General features: G+C 41.8%; 1 protein-coding gene across 2 annotated transcripts in view; it reads left to right on the top strand.

The window, feature by feature from the left end:
- Positions 1 to 23,319, top strand: part of LOC140491846 (protocadherin-10-like) — a 180,773-nt gene that overhangs the window by 72,964 nt on the left and 84,490 nt on the right. Inside the window, exon 1 of one of the 2 annotated variants that reach the window (XM_072590246.1) lies at positions 18,971 to 21,534. The exons of the other annotated variant lie outside the window; for it this stretch is intronic. Within the exon in view, the coding sequence (XP_072446347.1) occupies positions 19,060 to 21,534 (2,475 nt within the window). The 5' untranslated portion in view covers positions 18,971 to 19,059. Of the gene's footprint in view, positions 1 to 18,970; positions 21,535 to 23,319 lie in introns of those variants that run through there. 2 annotated transcript variants of the gene reach the window in all.

The raw sequence follows: 23,319 nt of genomic DNA, 5'->3' as shown, positions 1-23,319 counted from the left end.
TGCAAAATCTTACATGGATGCAGCCATATAAGTCCACAGTTCCCTGAAAATTGAAACACAAGTGTATAAGGTGATCAAGAAGGCATAGAATCATAGAATCTCTATAGTGTGGAAGCAGACCATTCAGCCCATTGAATCCACAATGACCCTCTGAAGAGTACATTGGTTAGCACTGTTGCCTCACAGGTTCAGCACCCGGGTTTGATTCCACCCTTGGGTGACTTTATGTGTGGAGTATGCACATTCTCCCCCTGTCTGCATGGTTTTCTCCGGGTGCTCCGGTTTCCTCCCACAGCCCAAAGATGTGCAGATTAGGTGAATGGGACATGCTTAATTGCCCATAGTGTTTAGGGATGTGTCGGCTAGGTGCATTGGTCAGGGGAAATGTAGAATAATAGGGTAGAGTAATAGGTCTGGGTGGGATACTCCTTGGAGTGTCAGTGTGGACTCGTTAGGCCAAATGGACTGTTTCCACACTGTAGGGATTCTATGATTTCTGTGATCAGTCATGGCATAGAGTATAAAAATTGGCAAGTCATGTTGCAGCTGTAAAGAACTCGAGCTGGGTCATATTTGGAATATCCCATACAGTTCTGGTCGCCACAACACCAGATAGATGTGAAGACTTTGGAGAGGGCGCAAAAAACGTTTATCAGGATGTTGCCTGGTTTGGAGGTGTCACAAAGGTGGTCCTTCTTTTTCAAAAAAGCTGTTCCTTTTCACAATGATACTGTGTTCTTGATTTTTTTTCAGAGAGGTCGTAAAGCACTGAAATGACTGGTTTGGTACAGAGATAAAAGGTTATTGAGAGGCTTTTTTGTTTATATATAAACAGATGAGATGTTAAGCCTAAGCTTTTATGATTTAGGAGTAACTTGTATAAGGCAAGGAGTGTGGCCAGCTCTCTCGCTGAGCAGTTCAGTTCAGAAATTAAGTTAGAGTCAGTTCAGCAGTGGGCTGTGTGGAAACAAGTTGCTAGACTCTCTGTCCTTCTGCCCTTCTAACTTCGACCTGTAAGCCTTTGCTTCATTTTTACTGTGTTTAAGGGGTTTGTTTATTGTCACTGTTGTGCATATTTGGAACAGCATAATTAAGTCTAGTTTGGATAGACTGGGTTCTTGCAGGTGTTCTTTATGCTGTTTCATTCTGTAATTTTATGAACAAATTTTTGTCTGTTTTCAAACCTGGTAGCCAACCCAGCTAACTTATTCCAGTTAATTTTCACTGTGCACTTACCAAAACAAATTGCAAGTTATGGTCTGGGCTGCATGCTTAAGAATGTTTTGAGTGGTCTGGCCTAGTCCATAACAGAGGACATATTAGCTGTGAGGAGAGGTTGCACAAACTTGGTATTGAGAAATCGTCTTATGAAGAAAGGCTAAGCAGGCTGGAACTGTCTGCATTGAATATTAGAAGAATGAGATATGACCTCACTGAAACATAAAGGATTCTTCTGGGGCTTGACAACGAAAATGCTGAGAGAATGTTTCCCCTCATAGGAGAATCTCGAATTAGAGTAAACGGGCAAAAATTTAATACTGAGATGTGGAGGAATTTCTTCCCTCAGAAGACTGACAGACGTTGGAACTCCTTGTCACAAAGAGTTGTGGGGGGCACAGTCCTTTTGTACCTGTAAGGCTGAGATATATGGATTTTTGATCAGTCAAGAATCAACGGTGCAGGAAAGGGCACATGAGGACTGCCAACTCAGCCCTGATCCTACTGAATGGCGGAGTACGCTTGAGTTGCAGAACGGCCTACTCCAGTTCCTACTTCTTATGGCCTTGCAACCTGTTTTCATGAGCACCAAACTCCAACTTGAATTGTCATGACGAACTGTTACTTTATTTCGACTTAAGGCCTATCAAGGTAGAAGTCCTTTATCCCTTTTTTTGAAAAACAATATAAACTGAGTTTCAATATTCTTACGGCCATAAAAGTTAAGGTGGAAAGGGCTCCTTGTAGGTTTGAGCAAAATCCACAGTTAAAACGCTTACTACATCGTTAATACGTACGTTTAAAGCCAAAGTTCGTGTAACTTACTAGTCTCGTGTCCGGAACAAAAGCTGTTTTAAGAACTGACATGTTATTTGCTCGCTTAAAGACGCTTAGATCGATGAAATATCCAGTTTGTTTTCGCCATTTTCCTTTTCCATTTCGGCGCCAAAACTGTTGTGACATCATCACTCCTTAGAGGTTGTGATCTCCCTCTCGTGGCTGAAACCTGTAACTATAGCCTTCAACATTTTAAGGCACAGACCCACACAGGGTAAAACGATCAAAGAGAGGTCATAACAGTGCAGAGGAAAGTATATACAAAAGAAGGAAAATAAAAGGGTAGAACATCAAACCAAGTAAAAGACAGAAACAAACAAATACTGTATCCAACAAAATTAAAATAATGCAACAGCCACTCAACAAAAGAAAGTCGCAGGGAACATTCGATTGTCAGTTGAATGGCGGTTTATATCTTTACTCAATTACAGCTATACGTGCGATATGCATCTTTACTTCACAGATCAGACCATAAATGAATCAGAGAGGAGGCCTCTGAGTATCAGACTTGTTATGGGTAAGGAGGTGCTTTGAACAATAAACATTAAGTTGTATTTCTGTGGATGAACACATTCATCCAGGACAGATCTGGAGAGAACAAGCAAAAGACTGCGATCTTGGACATCTGGAACAATAACGGAAAATACTGGAGAAACTTTGCAGGAATAGTTGCATCTGCAGAGAGAAAAGGAGAAAGAGAGAAAGACTGTCAATATTTCACTGTTCTTTAGATCGGAAAGGAGCTGTAAAATCGCGATTTTCCTTACTATTGACCGCGCCTGGAGCAGAGGGTGAGGATCCCCAAAGCAAAATACATCGGAAGTACTAATTTTGTTAAAGGTAAGATGAACATGTGGGTATAAATGCTAGGTTTGACAAAGAGAAAACGAATCTACTCGGCTGAGAGCAAACCTAACAGGACAAAAACAACACAAAAGATTCAGAGTTCTTGCCCTGAAATTGTTGGTTACTGCAGTGTGATCAAACGATAGTAAAGTACCGATACAGAAAATTACACCATTGATGCCTTGCTGGAAGATAGTTGCGAGCATGAAACCATTTTCTTTTCAGAACATCAATTACAGCAAGCTTTTGTTGTAAAACTTGTATGCACCCCCCATCCCCCCCAACCTCGTCCCCCCGCACCCACCCACCGTATTTTTGACTGTGGGCTAAATGAAGGAGAAAAACAGTTTTAAAGGCGAAAGATGATTCAGGGCTTTCTGACTTTTTTTAAAAAAATAGCAACCTGACACTCTGTTAGAGTGTTGTTTGCAAAAGTGTTTGTGCAAGCATTAGGGCAAATGTAATTAAACACGAGCTGGGGACAGGAGGATGCACGCAAATGGAGATTTGGCTGGTAACGCATAGCTGATGGTCAGTGAAACAGGGACCAGGTATTGATGTCAAAGGCCTTCAGCTTGCGGAATCAGTAAACAATGTGACGAGCTCCCAGTTATCTGAACAACTTGGGATGTGAATGTTCAGGTCAGATGAGAAGGATTTGTTGTTGGTCTGTACCTAAACAAAACTCAACGCTGAAGATAGCCAATTTATCACCCTCTATTAATACCGAAATAAAAGGCCTCCTATTAGTGGCAGCCAGTCATCCTGTGAGTTCTACAAGCAAATTGATGTGATAGAGAAGGCAGATTAAGAGGCAATCTTCCTGACAAACCAAACAGATCATCTCAGTGCACCCTGGAGCGAGGAACAATTGAACGTTATACCATAATCGTCCACCCATAATCTCCAATGTTTCTTTCCTATCCTTATGTCGCAGGGTCACATTATAAACACGAGAAGACTGGCAACCTGGTGTGTGCGCGCGCGTGTGTGTGTGCGTGTGTGTGTATTACAATGCAAGGAGTATGGCAGGCATGAAAGATAAGCTTAGACCCTAGATGAGTTTAGCAACATGGAACTACGATGTTGAAGCGAATACAGAAATTTGGTTGAGAGAAGAGCAAGACTGGAAACTCAACCTTTCAAGGCTTAGATGTTTCAGGCATAATAAAGAAGTATGCAAAATACGCGGGGAGTTGCATTAGCAATTAAGGAGAATTTTACAACTGCACTGAGAGAGGGCATCTTTGGAGGGGTCATCTGGTGAATGTGTATGAGAAGAACTCAGGAATAAGAAAAGAGCAATCACTATGGTGGGGGTTATCGTATCGACCTTCCAACAGCCAACAGGAGATAGAGGACTGATACGTTCGAACATTGTGGAAATATGTGAAAATAACAGGCTTATTGCAGTGGTTGGTCTTAACTTCTCAATTTAACTGGAACTTTCATATTATCAAGGGCTTAGAAATGGCAGAATTTGTTATGTGCATCCATCTTGAAACAAGATACAAATAATCCAACTGGGGAAGAGAGCGGTGGTACAGTGGTTAGCACTACTGCCTCACAGCGCCAGCGACCTGGGTTCAATTCCCGTCTCAGGCGACTGACTGTGTGGAGTTTGCACGTTCTCCCCGTGTCTGCGTGGGTTTCCTCCCACGGTCCAAAGATGTGCAGGTCAGGTGAATTGGCCATGCTAAATTGCCCATAGTGTTAGGTTAGGGGTATGGGTGGGTTGCGCTTCGGCGGGGCGGTGTGGGCTTGTTGGCCCGAAGGGCCTGTTTCCACACTGTAAGTAATGTAATCTAGAATGCAAAAAACCTCGCATAAGGAATAATCTGGCCAGATGATCGAAATTTCAGTGGGAGTGCATTATGGGAAATATGACCGTAATTCCGTAAATTTTAAGGTAGTTATTGACAAAGATATGGCTGGTCCTCAATGCAAAACTAGGAAGAAGGCTAATTACAACAGTATTGGGAAAGAAGTGGAGAAATTAGATTGGGATCACCTACTTTAGAGGAAATTCACATCTGACATGCAGGAGCCTTTTAAAATCTAGTTGATCAGAGTTCAAAAACAGCATTTTCCATTGAGATGAGATAAGAATAGCAAGATTCGGGATCTGGGTGCCGAGATATTGAGCGTTTAGTCAAAAAGAAAACAGGAGGCATATGCAAGGTTTAGGAAACCAGACAATGCCCTTGAGGATCATAAAGGAAACAGGAAAGACCTTCAACAAAGAATTGATAGGGCTAAAAAGACCATGATATGACCACGACAAGTAGAATTAAAGAGAATCCCCAAAAACGTTGTACATAAATAAAGAGCAAGAGCGTAGCTAGAGAAAGAGGAAGTCCACCCTCGATTAAAGGAAAAAATAATTTGCACGGAGTGACAGTAAGTATGTGAGGTCCTAAACAAGTTCTTCACTTTGGTACTCATCAAAGAGATCGACATGGATGATGGTAAGATTCGGGATGGATATTTTGAGATTCTATAACATGTCAATATTAAGAAGAAGGAGGTGTTGGGTGACTTGAAAAACTTTAAAGTAAATACGTCCCAAGAGCCTAATGGGATCTGTTCCAGGATACTGAAGGAGTCAAAAGAGGAGATTGCTGGAGTTTTGACAGAGAATCGCAATATCCGCTTTCTCCAAAGGCAAGTGCCAGAACAATGGAGAATATCCATAGTTGTTCGTTTGTTTAAGAAGGGAAATAGGGCTAACCAAGGAAATTATAGGCTCAGAAGCCTTATGTCAATAGTACAGAAATTGATGGAGCAGGTTCCTCGGGACAAAATTTACTTGCATTTGGAAAAGAATGAACGTTTTAGGAATAGTCAGCGTAGCTTTATGCAAGGAGATCTTGTCTCACAAATTTGATTGCTTTTTTTTGAGGACGTGATGAAGATGATCAATGAAGGTAGGGCAGTGGGTATTTATGGACTCTGCATGGACATTACTAAAGCATTTGACAAGAGCTGTCATAGTAATCCGGTCCAGAAAATTAGGTTGCATGGGATCTGCAGTGAGTTAGTAAGTTGGGTCTAAAATTAATTTGGTCGTGGAAGATAGAAGTAGGTTGTGGAGGGGTGTTTTTCTGACCTGAAATCTATGACCAGCGGTCTTCTGCATAGATCAATGCTGGGACATCTGTTGCTTGCAATTTACATGAATAATTTGGATAAAATTTGGGTGGTCTGATTAGTAAGTTTGCAGATGACATGAAAATTGATTGAGTTCTGGATACTGAGGAGGATAACAAACAAGCTGTAAAAAGGAAAGCCAGTGGATGTGACCTACTGGGATTTCCAGGAGGCCTTTGACAAAATGCTGCACAGGAGGCTGCTAAATAAGATACCAAACCATGGTATTTGGACAAAGTAGTGTCATGGATAGAGGATTGGCTGACTGGTAGAAGATAGAGAGTCAGAATTATATGGTCTTTTTCAGGATGGCAGCTGGTGACTTGTGGAGTTCTGTAGTGTCAGTGTTGGGACCACAACCATTCCTGTTAAACATTAATAACCTGGATGAAGGAATTCAGAGTATTATTGCTCAGTTTGCAGATGAAACACAGACAGGTGGAGGGACGTGAAGTGTTGGGAAATGGGGAGGTTGCAGAAGGTCTTAGACAGGCTAGGAGAGTGGCAAAGAAGTGGCAGATGGAATATAATGCGAAAAATGTGAGGTTATACACAATGGTAGTAAGGATAAACGCATAGACTATTTTTTAACCGGGTTAAAAAGCTTCTGAAATCTGAAATACAAAGAGATTTAGAGTCCTAGATCAGGATTTTCTTAAGGTTGCCACGTAGGTTAGGAAAGAAAATGCAACTTTGCCATTCAGTTCAAGGAAGCTCGAATACAAGAACAAAAATGCGATGCTGAGGCTGTGTAAGGTTTTGGTCAGACAGTATTTGGATCATTGTGAGCAGTTTTAGGTCCATGTCGAAAGAAGAATATATTGTCATTGGAAGGGGTCCAAAGGAGCTTCAGAAGAATCATCCCAGGCATGGATGAGGTACTGGAACTGAACTTGATGGAGTTTAGGAAAAGGGGAAATCATTTCCTTTCAGAAACTTACAGAAAACTGAGATGCCTGGGTAGAGTGGATTATTAGAAGTTGTTTCCATTCACCGGAGATAGTAGGAACTGAGAGCACAGTTTTAGAGTAAAAGGATGACTCTTTAAAACTGAAATGATGAGAAATAACCGAGCCAGAGGGTGGTGAATTTGTGGAATAAATTGCTGCAGAATGCTATGGAAGGCAACTAATTGAGTGTCTTTAAAATTTGTAAGGGGACCAAGGTTTATGGGGAGAAGGCAGGAGAATGGTGTTGAGAAATGTATCAACTATGACTGAATGGCATAGCAAACTCAAGGAGGTGAATGACCCAATTCTGCTGTAATGTCTGGACTTTAAATGTTTTTTCACATTGAGACCATGTGGATGTCCACGTGCGTCACACGCGCTGAAATGTCTGGCAAGCTTACGTTTCCAATTGGCAAGATTTCGCTGCCTGCTTCTAACTCACAATTCTCTTACAGTGTGGTTTTAATCACTGTAATGAACTGAATGAATTGAAAACAAATCTGTTCGTGGGGCGACGGTTCCAATCAAAATTCACGCTGCACCGCCTAGTTTATTTCCTATAGCATTATGTGGTGATTGTAATGAGTAGACGTTTCATGGCTTTAATGTTTTTCTGATATGTGATTTATAGATTTTTTTTAGGTTTTGGAAGGCCAAATTTGAATGCAGGATACAGGGTTAAAGGCAAGATTCTAGGCAGAGTGGAGATCAGAGGGATCTTGTGGTCCATGTAAATAGACCCCCCAAAGTTGCCACCCAACCTGATAGTGTTGTTAAGAAGGTGTGTGGTGTATTAGCTTTCATCAGCAGGGCTATTGAGTTTAAGAGCAGTGAGGTTATGCTGAAGCTTTACAGAATCCTGGTTAGTCCACGCTTGGAATGTTGTGTTGAGTTCTTGTCACCTCATTATAGAAAAAAATGTGGAAACTTTAGAGACGGTGCAGAGGAGATTGATGAGGATGTTGCCTGGACTGGAGAGCGTGTCTTATGAAGAAAAGTTGAGGGAGCCAGGATTTTTCTCATTGGAGCGAAGAAGGAGGAGAGCTGACTTGATAGAGGTGTACAAAGTGTTGAGAAGCATAGATCGAGTGAATTGATATAGACTTTTTTCCCATGGCAGAAATACCTATTATGAGGGGACATAATTTTAAGGTAAATGGAGGAAGGTTTAGAGGAGATGTCAGACGCAGGTTCTTTACTCAGAAAATGGTGAGTGCATGGAATGCACTGTCAGCAGTGGTAGTAGAGTCAGATACATTAGGGACATTTCAGCATCTCTTGGATAGGCACATGGAAGTTATTACAATGAAGGTTATGTCGGTTACTCTGATCTTAGAGTAGGATAAAAGGCTGGCAGATCTTTGAGGGCAGAAGAGCCCTCAAATACTGTGCTGTATTGTTCTATATTTTATGTTATTGTGTTCCCAGATCAGTAGTGTTTTCCTTGTGGCAAACATAACTTCTAGTACAAATTTCTCATGTTTAACTTGTATTCCATTGTTTCATGTTCATACCCAAACTATTTTTTTAACATTCCATGTTTAAAACAATTACACCATTAAGCTTCATCATTCCATGTCCATTCATTTCCATATAGATGTATACTACTTTTTGCGAGGTCTTGCATTTCGGAAAAAAGAATACAAGCATGGACTACTTTCTAAACGGTGAGAAAATTCGTAAAGCCAAAGTACAAAGGGATCTGGGAGTGTTAGTCGAGGATTCTCTAAAGGTAAACATGCAGGTTGAGTCTGTGATTAAGAAAGCAAATGCAATGTTGTCATTTATCTCAAGAGGGTTGGAATATAAAAGTACCATTGTGCTACTGAAACTTTATAAAGCTCTAGTTAGGCTCCATTTGGAGTACTGTGTCCAGTCTTGGTCCCCACACCTCAGGAAGGACATACTGGCACTGGAGCATGTCCAGCAGAGATTCACACGGATGATCCCTGGAACATACGAGGAACGGCTGAGGATCCTGGGATTGTATTCATTGGAGTTTAGAAGATTAAGGGGAGATCTAATAGAAGCTTACAAGATAATACATGGCTTGGAAAGGGTGGACGCTAGGAAATTGTTTCCGCTAGGCAAGGAGACTAGGACCCGTGGACACAGCCTTAGAATTAGAGGGGGTAAATTCAGAACAGAAATGCGGAGACATTCCTTCAGCCAGAGAGTGGTGGGCCTGTGGAATTCATTGCCGCGGAGTGCAGTGGAGGCCGGGACGCTAAATGTCTTCAAGGCAGAGATTGATAAATTCTTGATGTCACAAGAAATTAAGGGATACGGGGAGAATGCAGGTAAGTGGAGTTGAAATGCCCATCAGCCTTGATTAAATGGCGGAGTGGACCCGATGGGCCGAATGGCCTTACTTTCACTCCTATGTCTTATGGTCTTATGGTCTAACATCGATGAGTCTACTACTGTTGCAGGCAGGCAATAAATCTGGGAAACGGTTATGTGGAACAAGGAAATCGCAGCGAAGTTTAATAAATAGTTTAAATGAGTCTTTACAGGGGAAAATGCTTTGAACATCCCAGTTTTACTAAAAGAAAGGCGATGAATGAAGTACTAATCGCTATCATTTAGACAAACCACTGAAGTAAAAGACATATAAATCCCCTGATCCTGATGGCAGGCATCCTAGGATCCTAGAAGATATAGTTGCAGAGATTCTGGATACATTGTTTCTAATTTTACAAATATTGTTGGATACTGGAGAGGTTTGGAGGACTGTCTATGCGACACACCTGTTCAAAAAAAAGGAGGTAAAATCCAGGTTAGCCTACCAATCAGCTTACCATCTATTGTTGGAACAGTATTGGAATTAGTTATTAAGGCAATAATATCAGAATATTTGAAAAGTGATAATTTAATCAGAGTCAGCATTGCTTCATGAAAGTGAAATTGTGTCTGACTAATTGATTGGAGTTTTACAGCAAGTACCAACTAGAGTTGATAGAGGGAAACCAGTAGATGCGTTATATTTGGGCTTCCATCACATGCTCCAGAAAAGGTTAAGTCATAAGATAAGAACCCATGCTGCTGAAGGCATTATATTAGCTTGGATATAGAATTGGATAATCCACACGAAACAGAGAGTGGGTTAAAGGGTTTTATTTCAGGTACTACATGGCTGGCACCAAACTGTTTGCTACATATATTAATACCTTGGAGGAAGAAAGCCAGTGCATTGTAGCCATCATTTCAAAGTGCTAAAATAGGTGGAAAGACAGATTTCAAGAAATTGGCCAAGGAAGTATCATTTGTGAAAATATAAAGTTGTTTGTTGTGGAAGGGAGACCAAAGCCTTATTTAAATGGAGAAAAAGAACTGCAGAAATCTGAAACATAAAGAGACTTGGGCCCACTTTTGTATGAAATTCAAATTGCTCGCACACATGATCAGCAAGTAATCAGGAAGGCAAATGAAATGTTAACCGTTGTTTCTAAGTGATTGGAATACAGCTATAATGAAGTCATTCATTACAAGGTGCTGGTGCAACCACATCTGGAGTACAGTGAGCAGGTTCTTTCGCTCATTGAACAAAAACGTATCATTTCAAAGGAGGCAGTTCAAAGAAGGTTCATGAGGATGATTCTTGTTATAGACAGATTGCCTTATACATTGCCAAACAGGTTGGGACACTCTTATTGTGGAATGTTTGAGAAGGAGAGGTCATCTCATTGAAGTATACAAGTTTTTAAAGGGATTTGACAGGGTGAATGCTGTGCATTTCTTGTGCAAATCTTGGACTAAATCGCCTTGCCTCAGATTGGACTTCAGTAAGGTATTTGACAAGCTTCCTCATGGTAGAGTGGTTAGCAAGGGTGGATCACATGGAATACAAGGAGAACTAGCCATTTAGATACAAAATTGGCTCAGAGATAGAAGACAGAGGTTGGTTTTGGAGGGTTGCTTTTCAGAATGCCACAAAGATTTTGCTGGTTCCACTGATTTTCATCATGTATATAAATGATTTGGGTGTGAACATAGGAGATATAGTTAGTAAGTTTGCAGATGGCACCAAAATTTAAGGTGCAGTGGTTAGCGAAGAAAATTACCTCAGAATATAGTGAGATCTTGATCAGATGGGTCAATGGGCTGAGGAATGAACAATGTAGTTTAATTTAGAAAAAGTGTGAGGATCTGAATTTTGGAAAGACAAATCAGGGTAGGACTTATGCACTTAATGGTAAGGTCCTGGGGAGTTTTCCTGAACAAAGAATCTTGGAGTGCAGGTTCATAGTTCCTTGAAAGTGAAGTCTCAGGTAGATAGAATAGTAAAGAAGGCATTTAGTCAACTTTCTTCTATTGGTCAGAGCATTGAGTACAGGAGTTGTGAGGTCTTGTCATGTCTGTTCAGGACATTGGTTCGGTCACTTTGGGAAATTACATGCAATTCTGGGCTCCCTTGTATTGGAAGGATGTTGTGAAACCTGAAAGGGTTCTGAGAAGATTTAAGAGGATGTTACTAGAGCTAAAGGGTTTGAGCTATAAGCTGATGGTGAATAAGCTTGGGCTGCTTTCCCTGAAGCATTGGAGGCTGAGGGGTGACCTTATAGAGCTTTATGAAATCATGAGGGGCATGGATAGGATAAATATACAAGATCTTTTCCCTGTGGTCTGGGTGTCAAGAACTAGATGGCTTAGGCTTAAGGTGAGAGGGAAAAGATTTAAAAGGGACCTAAAGAACAACCTTATTCATGCAAATAGTAGTGCCTATATGGAATGACCTGTTAGCAGAAGTGGTGGATGCTAGGACAATTAAAACATTTAAAAGGCATCTGGATGGTATATGAATATGAAGGGCTTACAGGGATATTGGCCAAGTGCTAGCAAATTGGACTAGACTAATTTAGGACATCTGGACTGCAGGGACGAGGTGAACTGAATGGTCTGTTTCCATGTTGTACGTTTCTATGACTCCATAAATCTATGACTAAAGGGGGCTAACTAAAAATTGAGATAAGGAGGAATTTCTTCTCTCAGAAGATTTTACGTCTTTGGATCTCCTTGCCTTAGAGAGCTGAGGGGGTAGATTCCATGTATATAGAGAATTTTAGTTACGTTCATGCATTTGCATTTAATGGATATTGCCCATCAGAATGTTAGAATTACATTCATAGAGGGGGATATGCCTAGTCATATTATTGCCAAACTATTAATCTGGAAACTCAGCTAATATCCATCAGTGAAGGAAAACTGCTATCTTCGCCTGGACAAGCGTGGATGGCAGATTTCCTTCAACAACACTTGGAAGAAGCACTGAGGATGACAAGAGCACAAAATGTACTCTGGGTCGGGATTTCAATGTCCATCACCAAGAGTAACTCTGCATTGAATTATTCGGGTCCTAAAGGACATAGCTGCTACACTGGGTCTGCAGCAGGTGGTGAGGGAACCAACAAGATGAAAAAAAACACTCTTGATCTCATTGTTCCCAATACATTAGCTACAGATTCATCTGTCCGTGACAGTATCAGTAAGAGTGACCACCTCACAGTCCTTGAGGAGACGGCATTCCCTTTTACATTGACGATAACCTCCATCGTGTTGTGTGGCATTACCACCATACTAAATGGGAGAGACTTCGAACAGACCTAATAATTCAAGGCTGGGAATTCATGAGATGCTGTGGACCATCAATAGAAACAACATTATACTCAGCATAATGTACAAACTCATGGCACGACATGTCCCCCACTCAAACATTACCATCATGTCAGGGGATCAAATATGGGTCAATGTTCAGTGCAGGAGTTTATGCCAGGAAGAGCACCAAGCATATTTGAAAATGAGGTGCAACCTGGTGACGCTACCAAACAGGACTATTGTAAGCTAAACAGCATAAGCTGCAAGTGATAGACAGAGTTAATGATCCCACAATGAAAGAATCTGATCTAAGCTCTGTCGTCCTGTCACATTCAGTCAAGAATGTTGGTGGACAGGAAATAACTAACTGGAGGAGTAGGCTCCACAAATAACCATATCCCCAATGAAGGAAGAGCCCAGCACATCAGTGCAAAAGATAAGGCTGAAACATTGGCAGCAATTTTCAGTCACGAGTGCTAAGTGGATGATCCATCTCAGCCTCCTCCAGTGGAATCCACCATTACAGATAACAGTCTCCAGCCAATTTGATTCACTCCAACTGATATTAAGAAATGGTTGGAGGCACTGGGTGCTGCAACGTCTGTGGGCCCTGACAACGTTTTGACGATAGTATTTGAAGGCTTGGGCTCACATACTTGCCATTCCCCAAACCAAGCTCTTCTAATACAGTTACTGCATTGGCATCTATCGATAATGGGAAAATCACCCAAGTGTATCATATGTATAATAACCAGGGCAAATCCAACCTGGCAAATCACTGCCCCATCAGTTTACTCTCGATCTTCAATAAAGTGATGGAATGTGTAATCGACAGTGCTATCAAGCAGCACGTGCTCAGCAATATCCTGCTCAGTAACATTAGTTTGCATTCTGTCAGAGCCACTTGGTGCCTCATTACAGCCTGCCTTTAAACATGGGGAAAAAAAGAGCTAAATTCCAGAGATTAGGTTGCAGTGACAACCTATGACATCCAGGATGCATTCGACAATGTTCTTATTGAACAGGTTAGACCCCCTTGAAATATTTTGAGAAGGTTGCCTGGACCCTAACCTTTTCTTACTTTAAAGGTAGATATGAAAAGTGAGTGTTCCAGGTGTAATACATCTTGTCAAACCACTTAGCTTTAAGCAAAAGAGAATTTATTTAAACAGCACAGTTGTAGGATGGACAAGAGAAAGCAGAATTTAAATAACTTAATTCTTGGGAAACTTAACCAAAACTCAATACTGTAACACAATTACCTGTTCCAGTGTCGTAACATTCCACACACACACCACCTTGGCAAAAAAGATAAATCCAAACACAGATTCTTACAGACAGGAATGAACAGCATCCAGCTGTGTTTTAGAGAAAGTCAGTCAGGAATCGTTTACTGAAGCTTGCAAGCCCTCTGGTACTCATACATCTTGTGACTGTTACACTGAAAAAAATTGAACCTACACTGGGAGAACTGGTCAACCCCACTCCATTGTTAGATCTGTTTTTTAAAAAAAGGCAGATTCAGGCTAGCTCCATAGCACTTTGGTACCTCTGCCTTTAGAACCTCTCTTCAGAAATACCCAGGACAAAATAAGCTTTTTAAGGTGACAGCATCGTCACAGCGAGACATCAAGGAGCCTTGGCAAACTGGAATCACTTGATATCGGTGCACATTCTTCGCTGGTTCGAGTCATAGCTGGTATGTGGGAGATGGTGGTGGTTGTTCAAGGTCAGTCATCATAGCTTCAGGACATCTCTGCAAGAGTTCCTCCGAATAGTTTCCTAAGTCCAAACATCTTCAGGTGCTTTATCAATGACATTCCCTCCACCATAAGTTTAGAACTGGGATGTTCAATGATGAATGCATGAAGCATTAGAAATAAGATGGATGAGCTTGAGGGTCTTTTGGAAATTGGCAGATACGATATTGTGGAGATAACTGAGACATGGCTTCAAGTGGACAGGGCCTGGGAAATGAATATTCAAGGCTACACGTGCTAGACTGACGGGAAGAGGGGGTGGGGTGGCCATGTTGGTAAGGGATGATATTCAGTCCCTTGCGCGGGGCAACCTAGAGTCAGGGGATGTAGAGTCAGTGTAGATAGAGCTTATAAATACTAAGGGTAAAAAGAACCTCTTGGGAGTTACCTACAGGCCACCAAACAGTAGTCTGGATGTCGGATGTAAGTTGAATCAGGAGCTGAAATTGGCCTGTCGCAAAGATGTTACAACAGTTTTTATGGGGGATTTCAACATGCAGGTAGATTGGGAGAATCAGGATGGCATTGGACCTCAAGAAAGAGACTTTGTGGAGTGCCTCAGAGATGGATTCTTAGAACAGCTAGTGCTGAAGCCGACCAGGGAGAAGGCAATTCTGGATCTGGTATTGTGCAACGAACCAGAATTGATCAGGGACCTTGAAGTGAAGGAGCCATTGGGAAGTAGTGACTATAATACAATAAGCTTCAATCTGCAATTTGAAAGGGAGAGGGTACAATCGGAAGTGACAATATTTCTGTTGAATAAAGGGAACTATGGAGCTATGAGGGAGGAGCTGACCAAAGTTCATTGATGCAATACTGTTGCAGGAATGACAGTGGAGGAACAATGGCGGATATTTCTGTGTATAATGCAGAAGATACAGGATCAGTTCATTCCAAAAAGGAAGAAAGATCCTAGGAGGAGGTATGGGTGACCGTGGCTAACGAGGGAAGTTAAGAAACATATAAAATCAAAAGAGAAAAAGTATAACATAGCAAAGATAAGTGGGAAAACGGAGGACTGGGAAGCTTTTAAAGAACAACAGAGGATTACTAAGAAGGAGATACGCAGAGAAAAAAAAAAGAGGTACGAAGGTGAACTGGCCAAAAATATAAAGGAGGATAGTAAAAGCTTTTTTTAGGTACGAGAAAGGCAAAAAAATGGTTAAGACTAAAATTGGGCCCTTGAAGACAGAAACAGGGTAATATATTACAGGGAGCAAGGAACTGGCAGAAGAATTGAATTGGTACTTCAGATCTGTGTTCACTGGGGAAGACACAAGCAATCTTCCTGAGGTAACAGTGGCTGAAAGACCTGAACTTAAGGGAATTTACATTTGCCAGGAATTGGTGTTGGAGAGACTGTTAGTTCTGAAGGTTGATAAGTCCCCAGGGCCTAATGGTCTACATCCCAGGGTACTCAAGGAGGTGGCTCAAGACATCATGGATCTGTTGGTGATTATTTTCCAGAGTTCGATAGATTCGGGGTCAGTTCCTGTGGATTGGAGGGTGGCCAATGTTGCACCACTTTTTAAGAAAGGTGGGAGAGAGAAAACAGGAAATTATAGACTAGTTAGTCAGACCTCAGTGGTGGAAAAGATGCTGGAGTCTATTATAAAGGATGAAATTACGACACATCTGGATAGTAGTAACAGGATAGATCAGAGTCAGCATGGATTTATCAAGGGGAAATCATGCTTGACTAATCTTCTGGAATTTTTTGAGGATGTAACTCTGAAGATGGACGAGGGAGATCCAGTAGATGTAGTGTACTTGGACTTTCAGAAAGCTTTTGATAAAGTCCCACACAGGAGGTTAGTGAGCAAAATTATGGCGCATGGTATTGGGGGCAAAGTACTAACTTGGACTGAAAGTTGGTTGGCTGATAGGAAACAAAGAGTAGTGATAAACAGCTCCATTTCAGAATGACAGGCAGTGACCAGTGGGGTACTGCAGGGATCAGTACTGGGACCGCAGCTTTTTACAATATATGTTAAAGATATAGAAGATGGTGTTAGCAATAACAGCAAATTTGCTGATGATACTAAGCTGGGTGGCAGGGTGAAATGTGAGGAGGATGTTACGAGATTACAGGGTGATCTGGAAAGGTTAGGTGAGTGGTCAGATGCATGGCAGATGCAGTTTAATGTGGATAAATGTATGGTTATCCACTTTGGTGGCAAGAACAGAAAGGCAGATTACTACCTAAATGGAATCAATTTAGGTAAAGGGGCAGTACAAAGAGATCTGGGTTTCTGGTATACCAGTCAATGAAGGTAAGCATGCACGTACAGCAGGTAGTGAAGAAGGCTAATAGCATGCTGGTCTTCATAACAAGAGGGATTGAGTATAGAAGCAAAGAGGTTCTTCTGCAGCTTTACAGGGCCCTGGTGAGACCACACCTGGAGTACTGTGTGCTGTTCTGGCCTCCAAATTTGAGGAAAGACATTCTGGCTATTGAGACAGTGCAGCGTAGGTTCACGAGGTCAATTCCTGGAATGGCGGGATTACCTTACGCTGAAAGACTGGAGCAACTGGGCTTATGTACCCTTGAGTTTACAAGACTGGGAGGGGATCTTATTGAGACATATAAGATTATTAAAGGATTGGACACTCTGGAGGCAGGAACCATGTTTCCGCTGATGGGTGAGTGCTGAACCAGAGGACACAACTTAAAAATACGGGGTAGACCATTTAGGACAGAGATGAGGAGAAACTTCTTCACCCAGAGAGTGGTGGGTGTGTGGAATGCTCTGCCCCAGAGGGCAGTGGAGGCCAGTCTCTGGATTCATTTAGGAAAGAATTGGATAGAGCTCTCAAGGATGTGGAATCAAGGGTTATGGAGGTAAGGCTAGAACAGGATACTGATTAAGGATGATCAGCCATGATCATATTGAATGGTGGTGCAGGCTCGAAGGGCAGAATGGCCTACTCCTGCACCTATTGTCTATTGATTACATAATGTTTAGCACAATTTGCGTCTCGCCAGACAGTGACAAGATGTTGACAATATCCAGGCTTGGGCTGACAAGAGCAAGTAACAATCGTACCACACAAATGCCAAGCTATGACCACCACCAAGAAGAAGCAATCTAACCACCACCCCTTGACATTCAATGGTGTCAATCACTAAATCCACCATTATCAACATTCTGGGGGTTACCATTGACCAGAAACCTCAATTGGACTCTCCATATAAGCACAGTAGCTAACAAAAGCAGACCAGAGGCTAGGAAGACTGCAGCAAATAACTCAGCTCCTGAACCCACCACCACATCCCGCCCTTCCCCCTCCCCCACCCCCCAACCAAAGCTTGCCCACCATTTGCAAGGCAGAAGATAGGAGTGTGATGGAATATTCCCCATTTACTTGGATGGATATACCTCTAACAATACTCAAGAAACTTGACACCATCCAGGACAAAACTACACTTGATTGGCATGACATCTATAAATATCCACTCCCTCGCTTCCAACACTCAGTAGTAGCAGTGTGCACTATCTACAAGATGCACTGCAGAAATTCACCAAAGATCCTCAGACAGCACCTTCCAAAGCCATAGCCACTTCCATCTAGAAGAACAAGAGAAGCAGATACATGGAAACACCATCACCTCTAATTTCCCCCAAAGTCACTCATCATCCTGACTTGGAAATATAACATGGTTCCGTGACTGCCACTGATCAAAATCCTGGAATCACCTCTGTGATGGCATTATGGGTCAACCCAAAGTAGGTGGATTGCAGCAGTTGAATAAAATAGCTCACAATCACCTTCTCATGGGCAACTGGGGACGAGCAATAAATGCTGGCCAGCCAGCGATGTCCATAGCCCAGAAAAATGACTAAAGAAACAAAATCTCTGTAATATGACAAAATGGCTGGTTTACAATGCTGAGTTGCACAAACACCTATGGCGTTCAATTCCCACACGAGCTGAGTTATGAAGAATATCATGAAGAATGTCCTTCTCAACTCCACCAGTTATCACTCCTTGGCGAGAAAGCAGTCCTGGCGAAACTGTAACAACTTTTAACATCTTTAACCCAGCACTAAAAAATACTTTCACAGCATATAAGTTATTATGTTGAATAAAACATGCTAACTATATGATGTTAATCGAATTGTAGTGTTTTCCATGTACACCTTACACTATTTTAGGCTGACTTAAAGTTTGGCCATTGCAAAACACCATGAATAATGTACTTAAATACATTTAAAAATCAACTTGCGAGCAGTCACAATCAATACTATATTGTATTCAAGCTTTTGCACAAACCATTAACAACCTAAATAACTACATGGTATGACAATGCACTCATATTTAAAGTTGTACAACGTGATTCGGTTCAATACTGCTTTAAGAGGAGTTGGTGTTATAATTGGTCGATACTCGCTGTGTCGCTGTGTACCAATACGGTGATAGCAATGTGGTTGGAGATCCAGCCCCACCCCAACAAAACGAAACGCTCGGCAATATCCGAGAATGAGCAGCACACTCTTTGTTTTTTGTTCTTCATGACATCTGAGAAAGCATATTAGTCGCTAAAGAAGCTTCGTGCAGATAATGCTATTGTTTCCAACTAGAAGTTGGAAAGAAGCGAACCAGGTACCTTTTGATGTGGCGTTGTGTGCGGTATGATAACTGCAGTGCGATTTCTTGGTGTATTTGCCCGCAGTATATGTTTTGGTCTTTGAGTACGAATGGCTTATTTAACGTTCCCATTATTTTTTGTGCAACTTCTTTGTTTGATATTCGGCCAATTTCTATATTCAGTTTACGGAACCATTCGCTATTCAATTCCCGAAGAATTGCAGAAAGGTTCTATGGTTGGGAACATTGCAAAAGACCTCGGGATAGATTTACGGCAGCTGTCCGTTCGGAAGTTTCGGATTGCAACTGAAAAGCACAAGCAATATCTGGACATAAATTTTGAAAACGGCATTCTGCTCGTCAATGAGAAAATCGACAGGGAACAGCTCTGTGAACCGATATTTGCATGTGTGTTGACTTTGGAAGCTATGACTGAGAACCCATTTGAATTATATAATATTGACGTTGAGATTATCGATATAAACGACAATCCACCCGGGTTCCCGAAAGGCGAGACCCGTTTTGAAATATCAGAGTTTGCTTCACCCGGAACCCGCTTTCCACTTCAAAGAGCGTACGATCCTGATTCTTCAAGCAACAGCGTCCACACTTATCGACTAAGCCAAAATGATTTCTTTGCTTTGGATCTACAAACCAATAGCAACCAAATAATGACTCCAGAGCTCGTCCTCCAAAAAGCCTTAGATAGAGAGCAGCAAGCGACTCATCGGTTAACACTAACCGCAATCGATGGAGGCTCCCCGAGCAAATCAGGGAGCACACAGATTGTCATAATCGTTTCTGATATAAATGATAATGCACCGGTTTTCGATGAGAATGTGTACCAAGTTGCGATTCCTGAAAACGCACCGAGGGGTTCTTTAATAGCAAAGGTTAATGCTATAGATTTAGACGAGGGAGTAAATGGTGAAGTAATATATTCTTTCAGCGAGGGCACTGATGATAAAATACGTAAACTGTTCAGCATTAATGCTGAGAAAGGAGAGATCAGAGTAAATGATATAATTGATTTCGAGGAGATGGAGAACTACGAGATGACGGTGCAAGCAAAGGACAGAGGCATTGCAGGAATACCATCGTACTGCAAGGTCCTAGTAAAAGTTACTGATGTTAATGATAACGCCCCCAGAATAATGATCAGTTCTGTGCATGCCCCCATTCCAGAGAACGCCCCTGAAGGGACGTTGGTAGCCATTTTGAAAGTAACGGACAGAGACTCCAAAGAAAGACAGGCAGTTTCTTGCCGTGTTTCTAAGGATGTTCCTTTTAAGCTTGACAGTTCTTTGAATAACTATTATACAGTGGTTACTGACGGTGTCGTAGATCGTGAAAAGGTGTCTGAGTACAACATTACAATTACATGCACGGATAAAGGCAACCCCCCACTTTCGACTAACAAGACTATCCCAGTGCAAATATCGGATGTAAATGATAATGTACCACGTTTTACGCAGTCTTCTTTTACAATGTATGTGACGGAAAATAATGCTATAGGCGCTTCAATCGGATTTCTATCAGCAAATGATCCAGACAGTAATCAAAATGGCCGACTGTCATATTCCATTCTGGATAGTGCAGTTCATGGTGTTCCTGTATCCACATTCGTCTATGTCGATTCAGACAGCGGAGTGATGTTTGCGCAACAAAGATTCGATTACGAGCAGCTTCACGATCTTCAGCTTTCTGCGCAAGTAATGGATAATGGAACCCCTCCGCTTGCCAGCAACGTAAGTGTAAATGTGATTATAGTCGATCAAAATGATAACGCTCCCGTGATCCTATCGCCATTGGCAAATGGAGACTCCGCAGCAGAGGAGACCATACCCAGATCTGCTGATCCGGGTTATCTTGTGATTAAAGTGACAGCCACAGACGCTGATTCAGGACAGAACGCCCAGCTATTTTATCAGATTAGCCAGCCCACGGATGAAAGTTTGTTTACCGTGTCTTCCGAATCAGGAGAAGTATGGACTATCCGCCACTTTGGCACAAAGGATTCACTGAAACAGCAAATCGTGATCCTGGTCAGAGATAACGGAAAGCCTTCACTTTCTTCGACAATCAGTATCAACTTGTCAGTGTTGGAAACTGATCAGACAAGTGCATCTAATGTCGCTGCGCTGGGGAACTCCGAGTTCTGGACACATGATATCAGAATGTATTTGATCATTTCTTTTGGGATAATCTCCTTTGTTTTTCTTGCGGCTATAGTAATGCTCGCTATGAAAATTCAGAAGGGCGCACATGGAGATCATGGCGACTGTTGTTGTTCAGAGAGACTCTTCTGTGGTGTGCAAAGAGATTCACTGCGAGGTGTTCAAAAGGCCAGTGCGAATATTCCAATTCCAGTTAATTATCCAGATGTGTACGAAAGAGTGTCGGTCCCTCACACGGCTGGATATGGCAAGTGTCCGACTTCAAATGCATTCACGAAGGATTTCACCCTGTTAAAGTTACATGATCCTCTACAATCCGCGCTTACTGTGAAACATGGTTCTTTTCTAATAGACAACACTACAAAAGATCCCTATTCTACTGTGAAAGAAACCGTTCAATCACACGAGGTGAGGCATGTAACGTACTTGCAGAATCCGTATTTCCTTGGCCAAGGAAGTCAAGCATGATGGAATTGTGTATGGGATAGGGTAGTGGAAACCGGAGGTTGTGTGACGTACAGGGAGAGAGAGTGGTGGGGGCAAATTAGGACGAGGCATTAAGACTATAATCAGATCAGTCATAATGTTACTGAATGTTAGAGCATCTACGAAGGGCCCAATGACCTGAGCTTGCTCTTAAATTCTTTATTTCTCCGCTTCATGCAATATTGAATTGACCAATCGTGAACGGGTTGAACAGTCGTAACTGTTCATGTATTCAGTCGATAAACTGAACGTTGCTTATCTGGAAATCAGGGGACAAAGATGTTGGTCTAATATAACATGGACAAAATAGTGACATGTTCTGTCGCAGGACCTTGTGATCAAACTTATTACTTGCATGTTGCAGTTTTTACGTTGCACAATTGTTTAGCAAGGATTTAATTCTAGTATTCTAATCCAGTTGATTACATAAACAAAATCAGAGTCATGCGAAGAAAGTCGACTGGATTGGCAGCGTTTGTCGGGAAAGCGACAGAGTTATGTCTGGAGTCCACTATGACTCTTCTTCGGTACATTTCTCGAAAAGAGTCATAGTGGAGTCGAAATATTCTTTCTGGTTTATCTTTCCTTGCTATCAGACCTGCTAAGTTTTTCGAGCATTCTCTGTGTTTCTTATTTGCAGCATGCACTGTATTTTGTCTTTACACGATCACACAGTTATGTAGAAATGCTAACTGAATGGTGTTGACAGCACTGGATTTTGAGTGTTGGTCCTGTTAGTGGGGGTGACGGGAGAGGTGGGGGGTGTGTGTGGAAGTGGTAGTAGCGAATGGTGGAGAGAGACAGAGAATAAAATGAGATCTACACGTTGAAACAGAGAATGGCAAATGCACTGCAAGGATTGAATGAATCCCTTGGAGAGTATAAGGTTTGTAGGAGTATACTCAAGAGGGAAATCAGGATGGCAAAAAGGGGACATGAAATAGTTTTGGCAGATAGTAATAAGGAGAATCGAAAGGATTTCTACAAATACATTGAGGACAAAAATACTGGGTAGAAGTTACGGCCCATTATGATCAGCAAGGCCACCTCTTTGTGGACTCGCAAGAGATAGGAGAAGTATCAAATGCATATTTCACATCAGTACTTAGTGCAAAGAAGGATATGGAAGCCAGGCAACTTGGGGAAACAAATACTAATATCGTGAAAAGTGCCCATAATTACAGAAGAGGAGGTGCTGGATTATGCCTCATGAAACAATGGATAAATCCCTGGGACTGGATCAGATGAAAGCTAGAACATTGTGGGAAGCTAGGGAAATAACTGCTGGGCCCCTTGCCGAGATATTTGTACCATCAGTAGCGAGGGGGGAAGTGCTCGAAGACTGGAGTTTGGCTAACATAATGCTTTTATTTAAGAAAGGTGGTAAGTAAAAGCCAGGGAACTACAGATCAATGAGCCTGAAGTCAGTGGTGAGTAAGTTCTTGGAGGGGATTCTGAAGGACAGGATTTACTTGTATTTGGAAAGACATGAATTGATTATGGATTGTCAACATGTCTATGTGCGTGGGAAATCATGTCATCATTAACATGATTCAATTTTTTGAAGAAGCGACGAAGAAGATTAATGAAGGCAGACCAGTGGACATTGTCTATACCGACTTCAGTAAGGCATTTACCAAGGTTCCATAAGACTGGTCTGTGAGGTTAGACCACATGGAATACAGGGGGAATTAGACATTTTCGATG

Source organism: Chiloscyllium punctatum, chromosome 20 (genome assembly GCF_047496795.1).
Source record: "Chiloscyllium punctatum isolate Juve2018m chromosome 20, sChiPun1.3, whole genome shotgun sequence".
In the NCBI taxonomy this organism is placed as follows: domain Eukaryota; kingdom Metazoa; phylum Chordata; class Chondrichthyes; order Orectolobiformes; family Hemiscylliidae; genus Chiloscyllium; species Chiloscyllium punctatum.
Note: the sequence above shows the minus strand (reverse complement) of the source record. Positions and strands in the feature narration are given on the sequence as shown.